Raw genomic sequence first — 16519 nt, 5'->3', positions numbered from 1 at the left:
CAGCACTCATGCAGCCCCAGCCCATGACACTCCCCCCACCTTGCTTGACTGTTGGCAAGACACACTTCAAGTTCAAGTTTATTTGTATAGTGCTTTTTACGATACAAATCGTTGCAAAGCAGCTCTACAGGAAATTAAGTTTCCACAATATATTTATATATTGTAGAACCTTAATATATTTAACAAATTTGGTAATTCTGTATGTTGTCTGAGTTTTGGCATCCTCTGAGGTCCTCTGAGGGGTTGGCATCATCTTTTCCCAGGTTTTCGGTCATCTCAGATCATTTAAGGGTTGGATCCAGACTGAAGCTTCTGTAATTCCTAGTTACCATGGGATGTTAATGTTGGCAGAAACAGAAAAACAAATAGAGACATAATTAGCGTAGCTGCTGTTCAATCTAAGCAAAAATTATTTGCTCAACCCAAGCTAAAGAATAATAATAATGTACATTTGATCAGATATAACTGCAGTACAAGATTATAAAATGCATTATGTGAATGCTTGGCTAAAGAGATGTGTCTTTAATCTAGATTTAAACAGAGAAAGTGTATCTGGACACAGAACGTTATCAGGAAGGCTATTCCAGAGTTTGGGAGCCAAATGTGAAAAAGCTCTACCTCCTTTAGTGGACTTTGCCATCCTAGGTACTACCAAAAGTCTTGGAAGGGTTTTGCGACCTTAGGGAGCGGGTTGGATTGTAGCGTGGTAGAAGACAAGTTAGGTACGCAGGAGCTAAACCATTTAGGGCCTTATAGGCAAGTAATAATATTTTGTAAATGATACAGAACTTAATAGGTAGCCAGTACAGAAACTGTAAAATTGGGGTAATATGATTATATTTTCTTGACCTGATAAGAACTCTAGCCGCTGCATTTTGGACTATCTGTAGCTTGTTTATTGAAGATGCAGGACAACCAGCTAGCAGTGCATTACAATAGTCCAGTCTAGAGGTCATGAATGCATGAACTAGCTTTCCTGCATCAGAAACAGGTAGCATGTTTCGAAGCTTGGCAATGTTTCTAAGATGGAAGAATGCTGTTTTTGTAACATGGGAAATATGATTTTCAAAGGACAACTTGCTGTCTAATATAACACCCAGATTTTTGACTTTAGAGGACGTAACTGTATATCCGTCTAGTTGCAAATTGTAATCCAAGAGATTTTGTGTACTGTTTTTTGGTCCATTAAGTAATATCTCTGTCTTAACTGAATTTAATAAGAGGAAATTATTGGTCATCCAATCTTTTACATTTTTTACACAATCTATTATCTTAGATAGTTTAGAAGTTTCATCTGGTCTTGTTGAGATATATAGTTGAGTATCATCAGCATAACAATGAAAACTAATCCCGTATTTTCTAATAATATTACCAAGGGGCAGCATGTATATTGAAAATAGCAGAGGACCTAAGACAGATCCTTGTGGTACTCCATACTTTACTGGTGATAATTGAGATGACTCCCCATTTAAATAAACAAAGTGGTAGCGATCGGACAGGTAGGATCTAAACCATCTTAAAGCCTGCCCTTGAATACCAGTATAGTTTTGTAATCGATCTATGAGTATGTCATGGTCTATAGTGTCGAACGCAGCACTAAGATCAAATAATACTAGCAATGAGATGCAGCCTTGGTCTGAAGCAAGAAGCAAGTCATTTGTAATTTTAACAAGTGCAGTTTCTGTACTATGGCGAGACCTGAAACCTGACTGAAATTCTTCATAGAGATCTTTTTTTGCAAGAAGGAGCACAATTGAGCAGACACAACTTTTTCTAAAATTTTAGACATAAACGGAAGATTTGAAATGGGTCTGTAATTTGCCAGTTCATTAGAATCTAGTTGTGGTTTCTTAATAAGAGACTTAATAACCGCCAGCTAGAATGGTTTTGGGACGTGACCTAAAGATAACGATGAGTTAATAATATTGAGAAGCGGTTCTTCTGCTACAGGTAACTCTTTCAGTAGTTTAGTGGGTACAGGATCTAATAAACATGTTGTTGGTTTAGATGCACTTTTAGAGCCTGTCTATACTGTTTTTCCATGCAACTGGACATACTGTTTTTCCATGCAATTCTAAAAACTTCCAAGTTAGTTTTTCTCCATTTGCGCTCAAAATAACGAGTTTCTTTCTTGAGATAATGGGTATAACTATTGTACCATGGCGCAGTACGTTTTTCTCTAAACTTTTTCAATTTGAGGGGGGCAACAGCTTCTAATGTATTAGAGAAGATAGTGCCCATGTTGCTAGTCATTTTGTCTAGTTCATGTGTATTTATGGGTACACAGAGTAGTTGAGATAAATCAGGCAGGTTATTTGTGAATCTGTCTTTGGTGGCTGGATTCTGGAACAATAGTTCTGCCCGGACGATAACGCGGAGCCATATAATTAATATCAGTAATACGCAGCATGTACTATACAAGGAAATGATCAGTAACATCATCACTTTGAGGTATGATATCTATATCGGTAAGATCAATTTCCATGCAATATAATACACACTTGTCTTTGTACTCCTCACCTGGTTGTTGCCACACACGCTTGATACCATCTGAACCAAATAAGTTTATCTTGGTCTCATTAGACCACAGGACATGGTTCCAGTAATCCATGTCCTTAGTCTGCTTGTCTTCAGCAAACGGTTTGCGGGCTTTCTTGTGCATCATCTTTAGAAGAGGATTCCTTCTGGGACGACAGCCATGCAGACCAATTTGATGCAGTGTGCAGCGTATGGTCTGAGCACTGACAGACTGACCCCCACCCCTTCAACCTCTGCAGCAATGCTAGCAGCACTCATCCGTCTATTTCCCAAATACAACCTCTGGATATGACGCTGAGCACGTGCACTCAACTTCTTTGGCCGAACATGGTGAGGCCTGTTCTGAGTGGAACTTCTGCTGTTAAACCGCTGAATGGTCTTGGCCACCGTGCTGCAGCTCAGTTTCAGGGTCTTGGCAATCTTCTTATAGCCTACGCCATCTTTGTAGAGCAACAATTCTTTTTTGAGATCCTCTGAGAGTTCTTTGCCATGAGGTGCCATGTTGAACTTCCAGTGACCAGTATGAGAGAGTGAGAGCGATAACACCAAATTAAACACACCTGCTCCCCATTCACACCTGAGATCTTGTAACACTAATGAGTCACATGACACTGGGGAAAGAAAATGGCTAATTGGGCCCAATTTTGTCATTTTCACTTAGGGGTGTACTCACTTTTGTGGCCAGCGGTTTAGACATTAATGGCTGTGTGTTGAGTTATTTTGAGGGGACAGCAAATTTACACTGTTATACAAGCTGTACACTCACTACTTTACATTGTAGCAAAGTGTCATTTCTTCAGTGTTGTCACATGAAAAGATATAATAAAATATTTACAAAAATGTGAGGGGTGTACTCACGTCTGTGAGATACTGTAAACTCTTATTTAAAAAAATAAATTTTTGAGTAAGTAAATTATAAAAAATGGATTTATCATATAATTTTAATAGCGTTTCTTATTTAAACGTCAGTAAAACAAACATTCTTGTTTTAATGTTATTTCTTATAAACACTGTTAAATTTGATTCATTTCTGTAAATCAGTTCAAACTGTTTGTGTCAGTTAATTCAAAACTTGATTCAATTCAATGTCTAATTTGCATTATTGTGATAGTAAAAGTAAAAACTTATATAGACAAATCTGGCTCATAAAACTTGTGAGCATGAGCAAATTAAGATATTTTAAAAGCTTATTTAAACTTTGTTAAGTTTGAATTCCTTTACATATATCAGTGTTTGTGTCAGTGAATTTAGTTTAGTTAGATTCGTTTGCATCAATCAAAAATGTTCAGTGAAGTCCTTTTGTGGCTTTTTTCATATATAAGTATGTATTTATTGATAGATGTTAAGATAGATTTTTTGTTCAATTGCACAGCCCTAAAAGCAAATAAAAACATGAATTCGTAAATACAATGATATGACTAGCTGTAAAGAACAAAAGCAGTGACATAGGTTTGATGCTAAAGAGAAATGAATTCAGGTGGGACAGAGAGGAATAAGGCAGTCTATTGCATCTGCAGTGGTCTGGGGAAAAGGACCGGGGCTCAACTGTGCTACTTCTGAAGAAATGAGTTATGAAAAATAACTGCCTTCCTCTCAAAAACTGACAGATCTGCTGACACAGTCTCTACTGCTCACCCCAAAGAGAAAACTTGCTCATACATCACACAAACACAACCACACTGCTTGGATCCAATGAAGCACTCAAGGGAATTTTAATATTAAAGCATACAGACACATGTGAAAGGCTGCTTTGGCTGTCAGTACTAATTTAAAGGGGTCATACAATGAGAAACCAAATTGTTCCTTGATCTTTAGAAAAACACTGTAACATAATTCCCAGTATTTACAATGCCCTTTTCTGTTTGAGAAAACATACCATACTTGCATTAACTGCCGGCCTGCCGCACATCAATCCACAGAACAGACTCCTAAAGGACTTTCACATTTGCTTGGCTAGCTCTACTACTGGAGGACTGAAAAGAGGAATAGCATGTGCACACATCAGCATTTGTGCACGCCGTGTAAACAGAACAGGGATAAATAGAGTCCTTAGCCTGTTGCTGGTCAGAAGGGAGGTGTTACACTGGTAAATAAAACTCATTCCTTTCCCTAACAACATGGCTAACGGCTAAGCTAAGCAGTTTCTGCGCTGAAAGGCTTTTAGGAAGAGATTGTTTCTTTATCTTGTTAGTGAGCCACAAGCATGTTTCTCGTGAATCATCTTTGCATTAGCTTTCCAAAACATTTCCGCTAGCGAGTCATTTTAGCATACTGTATATAGTTCAGGTACAGCATAAATGCTAAATCCAATCTGCTCTGTGATTAATCACATCTTGATGGCTAAAGCCCACACTATACTTTAGTTCCCTTTCGATATTCCACTCGTAATGCATCTGTAAGACGCTTGTATGGGAAAAACTCCTATTTTCCTCTTCAACTGAAGCCTTTTCAATCACGCAGTGAAACTGCACGTCCATTGGTTTGTGCAGTGCTATAAAATCGAACCAATTGCTTGGCAGCGGCACTGAGCGAGCCTCTGGCTATGCAGCCCGCCATAGCCCGCCTAATTGGGCGAGGCCTCTGGCTATATAAGCGGCCGCTTCGCCGCCGCATCTCAGCGACGAATATTTGAAACAAGATTCTTGTTTCACTCTATGGCTGTGCTCCATGTCTTCCAGGCCAAGATGCTCGCCAGCGAGGAGGACGGTCTCAATGCGGCTTCACTCAGGGACCTGAGGAGCGCGACGGACCTGGCCCTGCGTGCCACCAAAGCCACCGCCCAGGCCATCAGGCGGTCGATTTCCAGCCTGGTAGTGTTGGAACGCCACCTTTGACGCTAAGGTCTCATCGAACAGCCTGTTCGGGCCAGCTGTGGAGGGCTTTGCGGAGCAGTTTACGGAGGCTCAGAAGTTGTCTCAAGTGAAACGACACTTCCTCCCGAAACGTTCCAGTTCTTCCTAAGTTGCCCTAAGCCTGCGCCGACTCCAAGCCAACGCCAGCCACTCCCGAACCCCGACCTCCTAAGGATCGGCAGTATAGAGGGCGTTCCCGCTCGGCAAGAAGCTACCCCTTCCCGAAGCGCCAAGGACCCCGGCCCAAGATCGCCTTGGATTCGGCGTCTCAGAAGTCCTCCTGATCATCCAGGCAGAAAGAGGAGGGACCCGAGTCTCGCCACCGCCGGACCACCCTGCAAACAGCCTCTAATGTGCCTCTTGTCAACTCGCTCAGCGCTGGGTACAGAGGGAAGTGTGTTATTGGTTCCCCACGGGCCCGCTCCAGCGCCCGGGCGTTCGACCGCTGTGATAGCGGACAAAATAAAATACATACATTTTCAAAAACAGAGCAAATATCCTCTTCTGCCTACCATAAGCGTCCTGCCCTTATGCAGCCAGTCTTTAGAGCCTATTCAATCTCTTGCCACGCGGGCCAAGGACTAGCAGGCCATCCCCGGTGTGTCAGAGTGGGTAATGGCTACAATAAGACGAGGTTATTCACTCCGATTCGCTCGAAGACCACCACAGTGCGCAGTGAGGACGCTGAAGTGGTGATGAATCCGCTGGTAAAGGGAGCCATAGAAATTGTTCCTCCAGCCCAGAGCGAGTCAGGCTTCTACAGCCGCTACTTCCTCGTCCCCAAAAAAGACAGTGGCCTGCGACCTATTCTAGATCTCAGACTCCTGAGTCATGTCCTGGTAAAAAGGTCGTTCAGGATGATCACATTGAAACAGATCCTCTCGCAAATATGCCCAGGGGACTGGTTCATATCACTGGATCTGAAAGACACATACTTTCACATCCAGGTATCCCCCATCACAGACGATTCTTGAGATTCACATTCGAAGGGGTGGCATATCAATACAAGGTCCTCCCATTTGGGCTGTCCCTAGCTCCCCTCACTTTTACGCGATGCATGGATGCGGATCTCTCCCCTCTGTGGCAGATGGGAATCCGCATCCTCAACTGCCTCGACGACTGGCTCATTCTGGCCGAGTTATCCTGGGGACAGTTATCGATGGTGCAGATGACAGCAACTGTCTCAGCGGAACGAGCCATGACTATTCAGCGCCGCGCAGCCTCCTTCCGTCCACCCGCTCAAGGATTTCCAGAAAATGCTGGGCCTTATGCCAGCAGCTTCGCCAGTACTTCAGTTGGGCCTGCTTCGCATGCGGCCCATGAAGTTCTGGCTGAAGCAGAGGGTTCCATCTGCAGCTTGGCGTCATGGTCGCCATTGCATAACGGTGACTCGGGCCTGTGTATCAGCCCTGACCCATTGGAGGGACCCCCTCTGGCTGAAGCAGGGTGTGAGCTTAGACACAGTGCACAGAAGGAAGGTTGTCACGACAGATGCTTCCAACAAGGGTTGGGGAGCACTGTGCGAGGGCAAACCGACCTTTGGCCTTTGGTCCGAAGAGAAGTCGGGTCTGCACATCAACTGCCTAGAGATGTTAACAGTGCCATGCCTGTCAATTCTTCCTGCCGGACATAAGGGGACACCATGTGCTAATACGCTCAGACAGCAGATCCGTGGTGTCATTCATAAATCACCAGGGCGGCCTCGTTTCGAAGCACCTCTGCACGCTGTCGAAAGGACCTTCTTGTTTGGGCTCAGACCAATCTGCGCTCACTGAAGGCGACACATGGGCTGGGCAAAATGAACCAAGGAGCGGACATGTTGTCAAGGAACAACATCTCCTCAGAAGAATAGACGCTCCACCCGCTCGCGGTTCAGAAAATCTGGGAAGTCTTTGGCAGAGCTCGAGTAGACCTCTTCGCCTCAGAAGACAACTCTCATTGCCCAATCTATTTCACGAAGAGTACGGATGCCCTGGCCCATGAGTGGCCCAGCCTCCCGCTCTATGCGTTCCCTCCGATAACTCTGCTACCGCAGGTACTCAGACAAGTCAGGGAACAACGGCACAGGCTTCTTCTAATAGCCCCTCTCTTGAGGAACCAGCCATGGGTGTCTGAGTTATTCCAGCTGCTCGAAGCAGCCCCGTGGCCCATTCCCTTGAGACGGGACCTTCTCTCTCAAGCGAACGGCACGCTGTGGCATCCACGGCCTGAGTTATGGGCCCTGCATGTGTGGCCGCTCAACGGGAGCCTTTCAACCTCCCAGAGCGTGTCTTAAACACTATGGCAGAAGCTAGAGCCCCGTCTACCAGACGCCTCTATGCTCTGAAATAGTCTATTTTCTCTGCTTGGTGCCAAGACCGCAACTTAGATCCGGCTACCTCTGATGTATCAGTGGTTCTTTCGTTTTTGCAGGAGATGCTGGATAAACAGCGTTCCTCATCCACCATCAAAGTTTATGCAGCAGCCATAGCGGCCCCTATTGCTGGCCGATCGGTGGGCAGGAATAGTGCGGTGGTCCAGTTTATACGAGGCGCCAGGAGAATTAACCCCCCGTGTCCTCGTACAGTTCCACCTTGGGACTTACCAACTGTACTAAGGACCTTGAAAGGCCCCCCGTTTGAACCATTGCAATCCACGAGCCTCAGATCACTCTCGCTTAAAACCACCCTGCTGTTAGCGCTGGCGTCGGTTAAGCGAGTAGGAGACCTACAGCCCTTTCTGGAGGGTATACATTGAGCGTTCTGCCTCACACAGGAGATCAGAACAGCTTTTTGTCAGCTTCGGTAACTGCGCTAAAGGTCGCCCTGTTACGAAGCAAATAATTTCCAGGTGGTTAGTGGATGCTATCACCCTAGCATACTGCTCCTTGGGCTTGCAGTGCCCCATTGGAGTCAGAGCCCATTCCACCAGAGGCATTGCCTCTTCCTGGGCATGGTCCAGCGGGGTGTCCACTTCGGAAATTTGTGAGGCGACCGGCTGGTCCTCGCCATCCACATTTGTAAAGTTTTACAACATGGACGTCCCTGCCTTGCAGGCCAGAGTCCTTTCTGCTTAGTTCGCTGCCTCCGGCTAGTTAAGCAGTCTCATGGGTTCACTTGACCAACAATGTACTCGGTTACTATTGTAACCTCAGTTCCCTAAGATATGGGAACGAGTACTGCGTTACTGGCCGTGCTATGAGCTGCACGCCTCAGTCTCTTCATTCAAAGAAATCTGAGATGCGGCGGCGAAGCATAAAAGTTCAGAGTATGTTTTTTACACATACATGCTAGGGTATGTATAAAGTGCGCATGATGGAAATTTCATCGTCTGCATACACGGTAAAAAAAAAACTTTTTTTCGAAGTTGTAAACAAAACAGATTATGTTAGTATGTTTTACAAGAAAATACTATTTCAGTCTGTCTACTTAAAAATTTCATGTTTCATTAAATGTGTAAATTGAGGTTTTTTTTGTAATTTTCTACGATATTTACTAGAAATTTCTGAGCGATAATTGTTTGGAAGTCAATCACACACTTTTTTTCAGTGTAGTACACACATAATGGCCTGTTTTTTTCTAAACATTCTTACATCAATCAATTTATTTTGTGTGCGACTGAAACTGCTGAGTGCATAACATTTTTATCAATCATAACTTGTAGTAGGGCTGCACAATTTGGGGAAAAACAGGGAATTGCCTTTTTTTCTGATAAAAATTTTGATTGATCATAAGCTGCTCGCGTGTAAGCAAACACAGTGCCGCACTTTACTCTGAAACACGTAGTGCATTTACTTATTTAATTATATCATAGCTTTATAATTTGATAATCTAAGACAGATTTTGTTTTTATTTCTATTACCTAAACATTTTAGTGCACATGTGTCGATCACTGTGTTAGTGTATGCTATCAAATGAAGAATATGCATTTGGTTGTACACATATGATAAGTGTACAAGTACAAAACAAAGCATACTTTGGGCTTTCTGTTGGAAAGACTCTGCCTATATGAAAGCTGAGCTCTTTACTAAATTGATTAATTACAACCACACGCAACATTCAGAGGTATATGCTAAAGAAGCAAGAAAGGAAATATATTTGTATTTTTGCAGCATAAACTCAACACCGTTACCAGTCATTCAGAAAGAGACAACAAGCATAAACACAGCAATAAACACAGACACCTGACAGGAAACACATCACACACATAAAACCGCACAAGTCACAAGTGACCACTGGAGTGCAGGGCAAGTATTTTTCTCTGTGTGCTTCATCAATACTAACAAAGTGAATTGCGACCATAACATTACGTGCTAAAACCTTGAAGTTTAACCTTGAAGTTTCACCCCGTGGCATACCTATTGCAGTCCCAGGGCACAAGCAGGTGCAGTGAACATGCACAGATAAGCATTTTCTCATCACTGGTAGCACTTTAAGTGAAAGGGAATCCATTCTATGTTCGGAACGTCACTGCTGAAAATCATGTAAGCGCAGTTTACATAATGATTAAGTTAAACCCATTTGACTAAAGAGCAACCAGTTGTGAGACATCAATATTCCAACAAATCCAAATACCCTATTCCCCTAACCCCCTTGCTGTGGCAACGACTTCAGCATCCCTGGCGGTAGCAACAAGGAAGGGAGGGGGATGGGGTTCAGCCAACACATGCTAGTTTCCTATTAGCTGGCTCTCATGAGGAAAGAATTGGTGTTGCCCATGCAGAATCTACAATACTCAGAATGTCTTACCCTGTCTTTCCCTATGAGACACTTTGCATGAACAGAAGACAAATAATGGGCGTAATATTAGTCAAATTTTGTTTGTGCTCAATATTGCAGAAAAAATCAACTGAATTTTACAACACAATGCCATGACAATGCCTGTACACTGAAAATAATGTTTGGAACAGTTGTAAAAATGTTACAATAAAAACCTTTTAATAGTTTAACTGTAAGTTACCCTACCATATACCACAAAATATTATTTATTTTTTTTACAAGTAAGAAGTATGAATTACTGAAGAATTTACTGTAAAAAACAGCAAAAGGACATCCCAGATGTCTATGCATGACACATCACATATGGTTATATTTTATTTAACCCTCATGTTGTGTTTTGGTCATTTTGACCCAAGCAGGGATTTTGGCCCATTTGAGGATTTTCTTTTTCATGAAAACGCTAGTTATCACATTGGACAAAAAATTACTGACTTTGCTCCCACAGGGTATAACGACTTCCAAAACAATGACCCCCCCCCCCCCCCCCCCCCCCCCGCATTTTGTTGCACTTGTGGTGTTCCTAGTCAAAAACGACCAACCTACAAAAAACTGCTTATATATCTCTTGCTATATTATGCTATATTTATCACCAAATCTTCGATTAAACCTTTTCATTAACTTGTTTTATTTCAAATAGTACAGGTTTTATGTACTTGATTATGTTATATGTGCGTGTTCTTTTTGATACTGATTGATCATAAGCTTCAATAATCTTTTATTGAATTATTAAGCGAGTTTATGTAACTTTAAGTGAAACGTTTCACTTTTTGAGTGAAAAAAAAGTATTATTTGTCAATAATTTTGACAATGTTCACTCAAGAACTGAGGTGCATAAGAGGGGCCAAGATTTGGTAATAATAATATAGAATAGCGAGAAATTTACAAGCAATTTCTCAGTAGACCAGTAATTTTTGATCAGGAACACCAAATTTGGTTAAAAAAAATAATAATCGGTGCAGCACAAAAGTTAAATTGTTTCTTCTTGTATTTGTTATCAGTGATGTACATCATGTTATTTTTTGTTGCATATTCTGTTATTAGGTTAACATTTTTGCATTGTTAGTTTTATGTGTATTATCCTGCTAGTGTTTTGTTTTTGTGTATATCCCTGTGCACTGTCTATTGTCCACTTACGACAAACTCTGAGTCATGATGATTCATCAGGCTTTCTATTGTACCACCTGTAATATTAATTTAGTGGTTTTCAGTACATTTTAAGATATAGTATATCACTCACTGTTATAAGTTGTAAAACTTACAGGCACCAATATACCATCCCACAATAACTGAAACATTGTCACAGTGTTTTTACAGTGAATTTCTGGCATCCACAGCTGCCAGGTTTTTTTTTTTTTGAGCAAATTAACTTGCTTTTTTTACTGAAGGTTTTGCAATAGATTCAAATCACTCTCTCACATACATGTACATACACAGCTTCTTATATTAGCAATAGAAATGTAATTAGTCCATTCAATCCTGTGATTGTGCACATTCAGACGTTACACAGTTTCCTCAAATCACATTAGCAGAGCACACAGCAAAAAGAAAAGAAGAACTCTAACCACTTTATCCTCCTTGAGTCATGCAGTCCAGGAAGCAGAGAGTGAAAGACAAGCAAACAGAGGTAGTGGGGGTAAGGAGGAGGATTGGAGGTGGAGGAGAAAAGTGTGAAATTAAAATTGAAAATAAATGGTGAGAAATGGAAAGAAAGAGTGTGTGAAAAAGAGATGGGGAGAGGGAAGAGTGGGAGGAAAAAGTGTTAGTGAAGCAACCGAGTTTTCTCTTGTGCGTCAAAACAGACATATGCATAGAGAGTGGCAAGGGCAATCAAAGATGCTTTAATAATTGTCATTTTAATACATGTTTAATACATGTAACACTGAACTGGGTGATCAAAGGTTTGTTTTCTATTCATAACAACAGACATGTCCAACAATGGTCATGTATGGCTCTCTGGTAGAGATTAAATGTGAGAACAGAACTGACACCTCTAGACATGTTCTCCACTCATACCCAAAGGAGAGCATCACAAAACACAGATGAGGGGTCCAAGCAGCCTCACAGGATGCTTGTTCAACACTGTGAGGACTCGCTGAATCTGTGCCTGTGCGTCATATTTCTTAGACAAATTGTGTTTGATTTAGGAGGTCTGTCCATGACTTTGTCTCCGTAATGCCCCCAACAGGGAAACACAAGAACTACAGCTGTGCTCTGTTGCAGCCTTGGCCTTTCAAGGTATTGATTGATCCTGGGTGCTGGCTAGGAGAATTTGACACCAATTGATCTTTACCATGAGAATTATCTGAAGGAAAAAAACTAATTCTCAGAAGAAAATATTAATCTAACCATTTTTGATTAGCATAAAAGCGAGTCTGAGGGATCAAGGCTGGGGCAGAAACCCTTGACAGGATGGAAAGCACTTAAAAACTCTGGCATACACACTTACGGATACTCTACCTCTGTTTGTTATATACACATATACAATAAAATGTAGTTTAAGAATTGTGTATACAGCAATACAGAAATTCTGGCTGATACTAAAAATATCTATTTTCATTTAATGGCTGATATAATTTATTTATATAACTGATATGTAATTACGTTAAATGAATTTGGGCATTTAGGCATCACAGCATCTACACTTTTAAAATAAAGGCTCTTTATTGCCATTGATGGTTCCATGAAGAACCTTTAAGATACATGGAATCTTTCTATTCCACAAAACGTTCTTATTTTAAGTGGAAAAAGTTTTTTAGATTATTAAAATGTTCTTCACACTAAGAAAAGAATGGTTAGTTTAAGAACAGATTACTGAAAGGTTCTTTGGGGAACTAAAAATGGTTCTTCTGTATCACTGAGTTTTTACGTTTAGGAGTGTTCATATACAGTATACAGTATGAAAGATAGATTAATTTGCTTTGAAACTTGTTCTGAAAAATACAGTTTGAATAAGAAAATAAGTCCTCATAATAACAGAGGAGGAACCTCTGGGATGCTGTTAGATAATTCTTGAAAAAAAAATGGTTAGTTCAGTTGCTTCAGAGTTATAAATCAAGTTAACATATCTGGTCTGAAATAGAATTTACTATGCCTTTAAAAACAATAATAAAGATTGGTGTACTTTTTCATGAAAATGAACTTATTTGTATACACCAATGTATGTTATATTTGCACACCAAATCACTCTGTCATGCATGTAAAAATGTTAAATAATTTGGCATATTATTTTTCTATATCGTTAGAAGTATAGTTCAACTAAAAAATAAAATTTTGTCATCAATTACTCACCCTCATGTTGTTACAAACTCATAATTTTTTTCTAATTATATAATGATAAATAAAACAAAAGATATTTTACAATAAACAATATTTTTATTACATCAGAGATTTCTTTCCCTCCATTCCACCAAAATGTTCACATATTGTCAACAGTACGAGAACTGGAAGCACAGGAATCTCTCAGGTTTCATTAAAAAAATACTTTAATAAGTAATTGATGACAGAATGTTTATAAAAGTTAGTTCTAGATGATGATCTAAATCTTAAAATGAAATGGCAGAATTAAAGCTTAAAATCACCAATACAGACCAATTATTAATATGATACCAATGTATTGTGCATCCCTAATGTAAACACCATTATAATGTCATATTAACAGTAAATACAGAAAAATGCTTTTAGAGCCCCACTGTTACTATTCCTTATTGAAAACTTTGAAATGGACTATACGTGACAGTAGGGAACCTCACCCAGCTGGGCAGGACGGAAATAAGGCAGATTGTTCCTCAGCATGCCCAGTGAGATGAGTCCATTCTCAGGTAAGACACTCTAGAGGAGGGGGGGCGTCTTTAGAGACAGCAGGCAAGGATGAGATCCTAAAATAGACCCTCGCATGTTGTGCTGCTGGAAACAGTCCCACACATTACCCTGCTGGTTCTTAGCAAAGTCAATGAAGATTTCACTCAAAGAAGAGCCTTTATAAAACTCAGAGGAGCTGTGGGTGGTTTGGATTCACAGTCCAAATCTGTAGACTTGTGCGGATAGGAGAAGCTGAGATTAACTGTTCGGATTCTGGATTTGGACTCTGTAATCGCTCTGAATTGTATGGTTTATACAGATTCAGCAAATTCCCCATTAGGGAATCAACCAAACAACCGATGTGTAGTTACATAGAAAAGAACACTCAGGCAAGCAAGATAAAACAAATGAAATTTAAAAATGAAATGGAACTGATAACATGGAGGGTGAGTAGAAAAAAGCAATGAAAGTCTCTCAGTGGGTTCTTACGTTATTTGAGCGCAGCGACACTCTTCCCCCACAGCGGGCGCAGAACTTGGTCTGGCAGTAGGAGCACAGATGCCCACAGCCATCTGCAAACTTGGTCTTACGGCAAATGCCACAGGTAGGTGCATCATCTTTATGGACAGCCTGCTGTCGTTTCGTTTCTGCCCCAATCTTCCTCACCTGCTCCTTATAACTCTCAAACTGCTGGTGCAGTGTCCTGACAGAAAATAAAAGAGGGAGAAACATTTGTTAGTTTGTTTGTATTGTGTGAAAAACTGTTATTTACAACTTAAACTATTAACATTGTTATGAAGTATTGCAGACGATCAACTAAAATTTTCCAGATAAACATGAATGTATCCTGACAACGTGTATGAACTATTGGGGTGATGGACAGCATTTAGCACATGTCATATTATATCCAAAATGTGTCTTATAGTTAGGGGTCTTTTCAAAATTCATTCTTTCACATACTTAATCTGAATTGTAACCTAACTCTGCTTTGTTTGTCTTCTCCCTTCACTGGAATAAAAATAAACTGTTAATGAATTGCCAATGAGGCGCTGCTGTCAGCTTTAAAAAGATCAGGCTTCGTTCCAGAAACATTTCTCAAAGGAACATCACATTAGCATAACAGTTCTCTTATAGCAAGTGGTTAGCACCTCTAATGACCACGATAAAGAAATTAAGCCATTTAAAATAGATTCCCCTGAAAAAATAAAAAGCACAGCTCATTGTAAATTGTGAATTCATTGCACGCATTTCTTTGTAAAAGTTGCCTCCAACATTATAGGTTGACAGGTAACCAAAAACGTTCATCCTCAGCTTCTACTCAATATCCCCCAGTTTTGTTCAACCCCATTAAATGTACTACGGTTACACTGCAGTAAAAATCATTCTTCAAGAAAACAAAACTGCAAAAGCAAGTGCAAAGCATCACCTCTGTTTGTGGCGAACAGCCATGATCTGCAATTTCCTTTCAAAATCCCAAACCTGCATAAAACAGCGACTCCAGAATCCACTGAAACTCTCTAACAAAAGCACACTTCCCACGACTTCTGGTATCCATGACTGTAAATGCTAGCGTTCTCTCTTGCTTGACCACATTTGCAGTTTCCCTTCTGGAATCAGACAGCAGACTGCAGTCCCAGGTATCTGGATGGAGGTTGTGACTTTGGGGAGTCTTGGCCAGTGATGCTATATTACGCAGTCAGGATGAAGCGTTACGTGGGAAGTCGAAGGCGTGGCGACAAGGATGAATCATTGGCAGAGGAAAAGTGACCTTTTTAAGGTTATGAGTGGATGTGCTTAAGGAGATTTATGGACATTTTATGTGCATTTATAGACACATATTGAATAAGGTTTGGCAAAAGATCTTCTAAATGAGACAAAAATGTTTATGGATTTCCAGAAGAATGAAGATTACAAACATAAAGTTATTTTTCAGGAAAGCAATACAACCAATCCAACCACTTATGGGAAAACCTCTTTAAGTTTACTAGAGTTACATTAGACGATGTTGACCCCAGAGAATGCTGCTGAGGTGGAGAGAATTGAGTCTTTTGGGTCAATGCGCTCAGCTGGGAACAGCTGTCATGATAGCAAGGGACCAGGTCTCCAGCCATCATGGAAACACAAGTAAGCCAGCTCTACACCTCTTAAAGAAACAGTTCACCTATTAATGGAAATTCTGTCATTGTTTACTCACCCTCGTGTCACTGTCATTTCGAACCCTTATAACCATCTTCCGTAAAATACACAGAATATACTATCTATCCATCCATCTCAACTCAACCTTGATTTATAAAGCACTTTCAAAACAATAAAAATTGACCAAAGTGCTGCACATAAATAGTATATAATTTAAAAATAAAAAAACATTAAATATTAATAATATAACACCAAAACATAAAATATGAAACAAATCATTCACATTAGACCTAATCAAACGCCAAAAGCCTGCAAAAAATTCTATCTATCTATCTTATAACTTATATATAACTGAATAACGGCATAACTGAAACTACTTCTCATAGTCACCTTTTGTGTTGAGAATGATGATGAGATTTTTATTTTAATTTTTTAAGA

General features: G+C 40.5%; 1 protein-coding gene across 2 annotated transcripts in view; it reads right to left on the bottom strand.

The window, feature by feature from the left end:
* The window catches only part of LOC306873488 (regulating synaptic membrane exocytosis protein 1-like), a gene marked incomplete at its 5' end in the record, with an annotated part of 74884 nt that overhangs the window by 48515 nt on the left and 9850 nt on the right, over window positions 1-16519 (bottom strand). The window contains 2 exons of one of the 2 annotated variants that reach the window (XM_079422817.1): window positions 10118-10138; window positions 14435-14648. In XM_079422817.1, coding sequence (XP_079278943.1) covers window positions 10118-10138; window positions 14435-14648 — 235 coding nt within the window. The remainder of the gene's footprint in view (window positions 1-10117; window positions 10139-14434; window positions 14649-16519) is intronic. The other variant, XM_079422816.1, reaches the window with a different exon arrangement.

The sequence above is a fragment of the Barbus barbus genome (genome assembly GCF_936440315.1).
Source record: "Barbus barbus genome assembly, chromosome: 8".
Lineage (NCBI taxonomy): Eukaryota > Metazoa > Chordata > Actinopteri > Cypriniformes > Cyprinidae > Barbus > Barbus barbus.
Note: the sequence above shows the minus strand (reverse complement) of the source record. Positions and strands in the feature narration are given on the sequence as shown.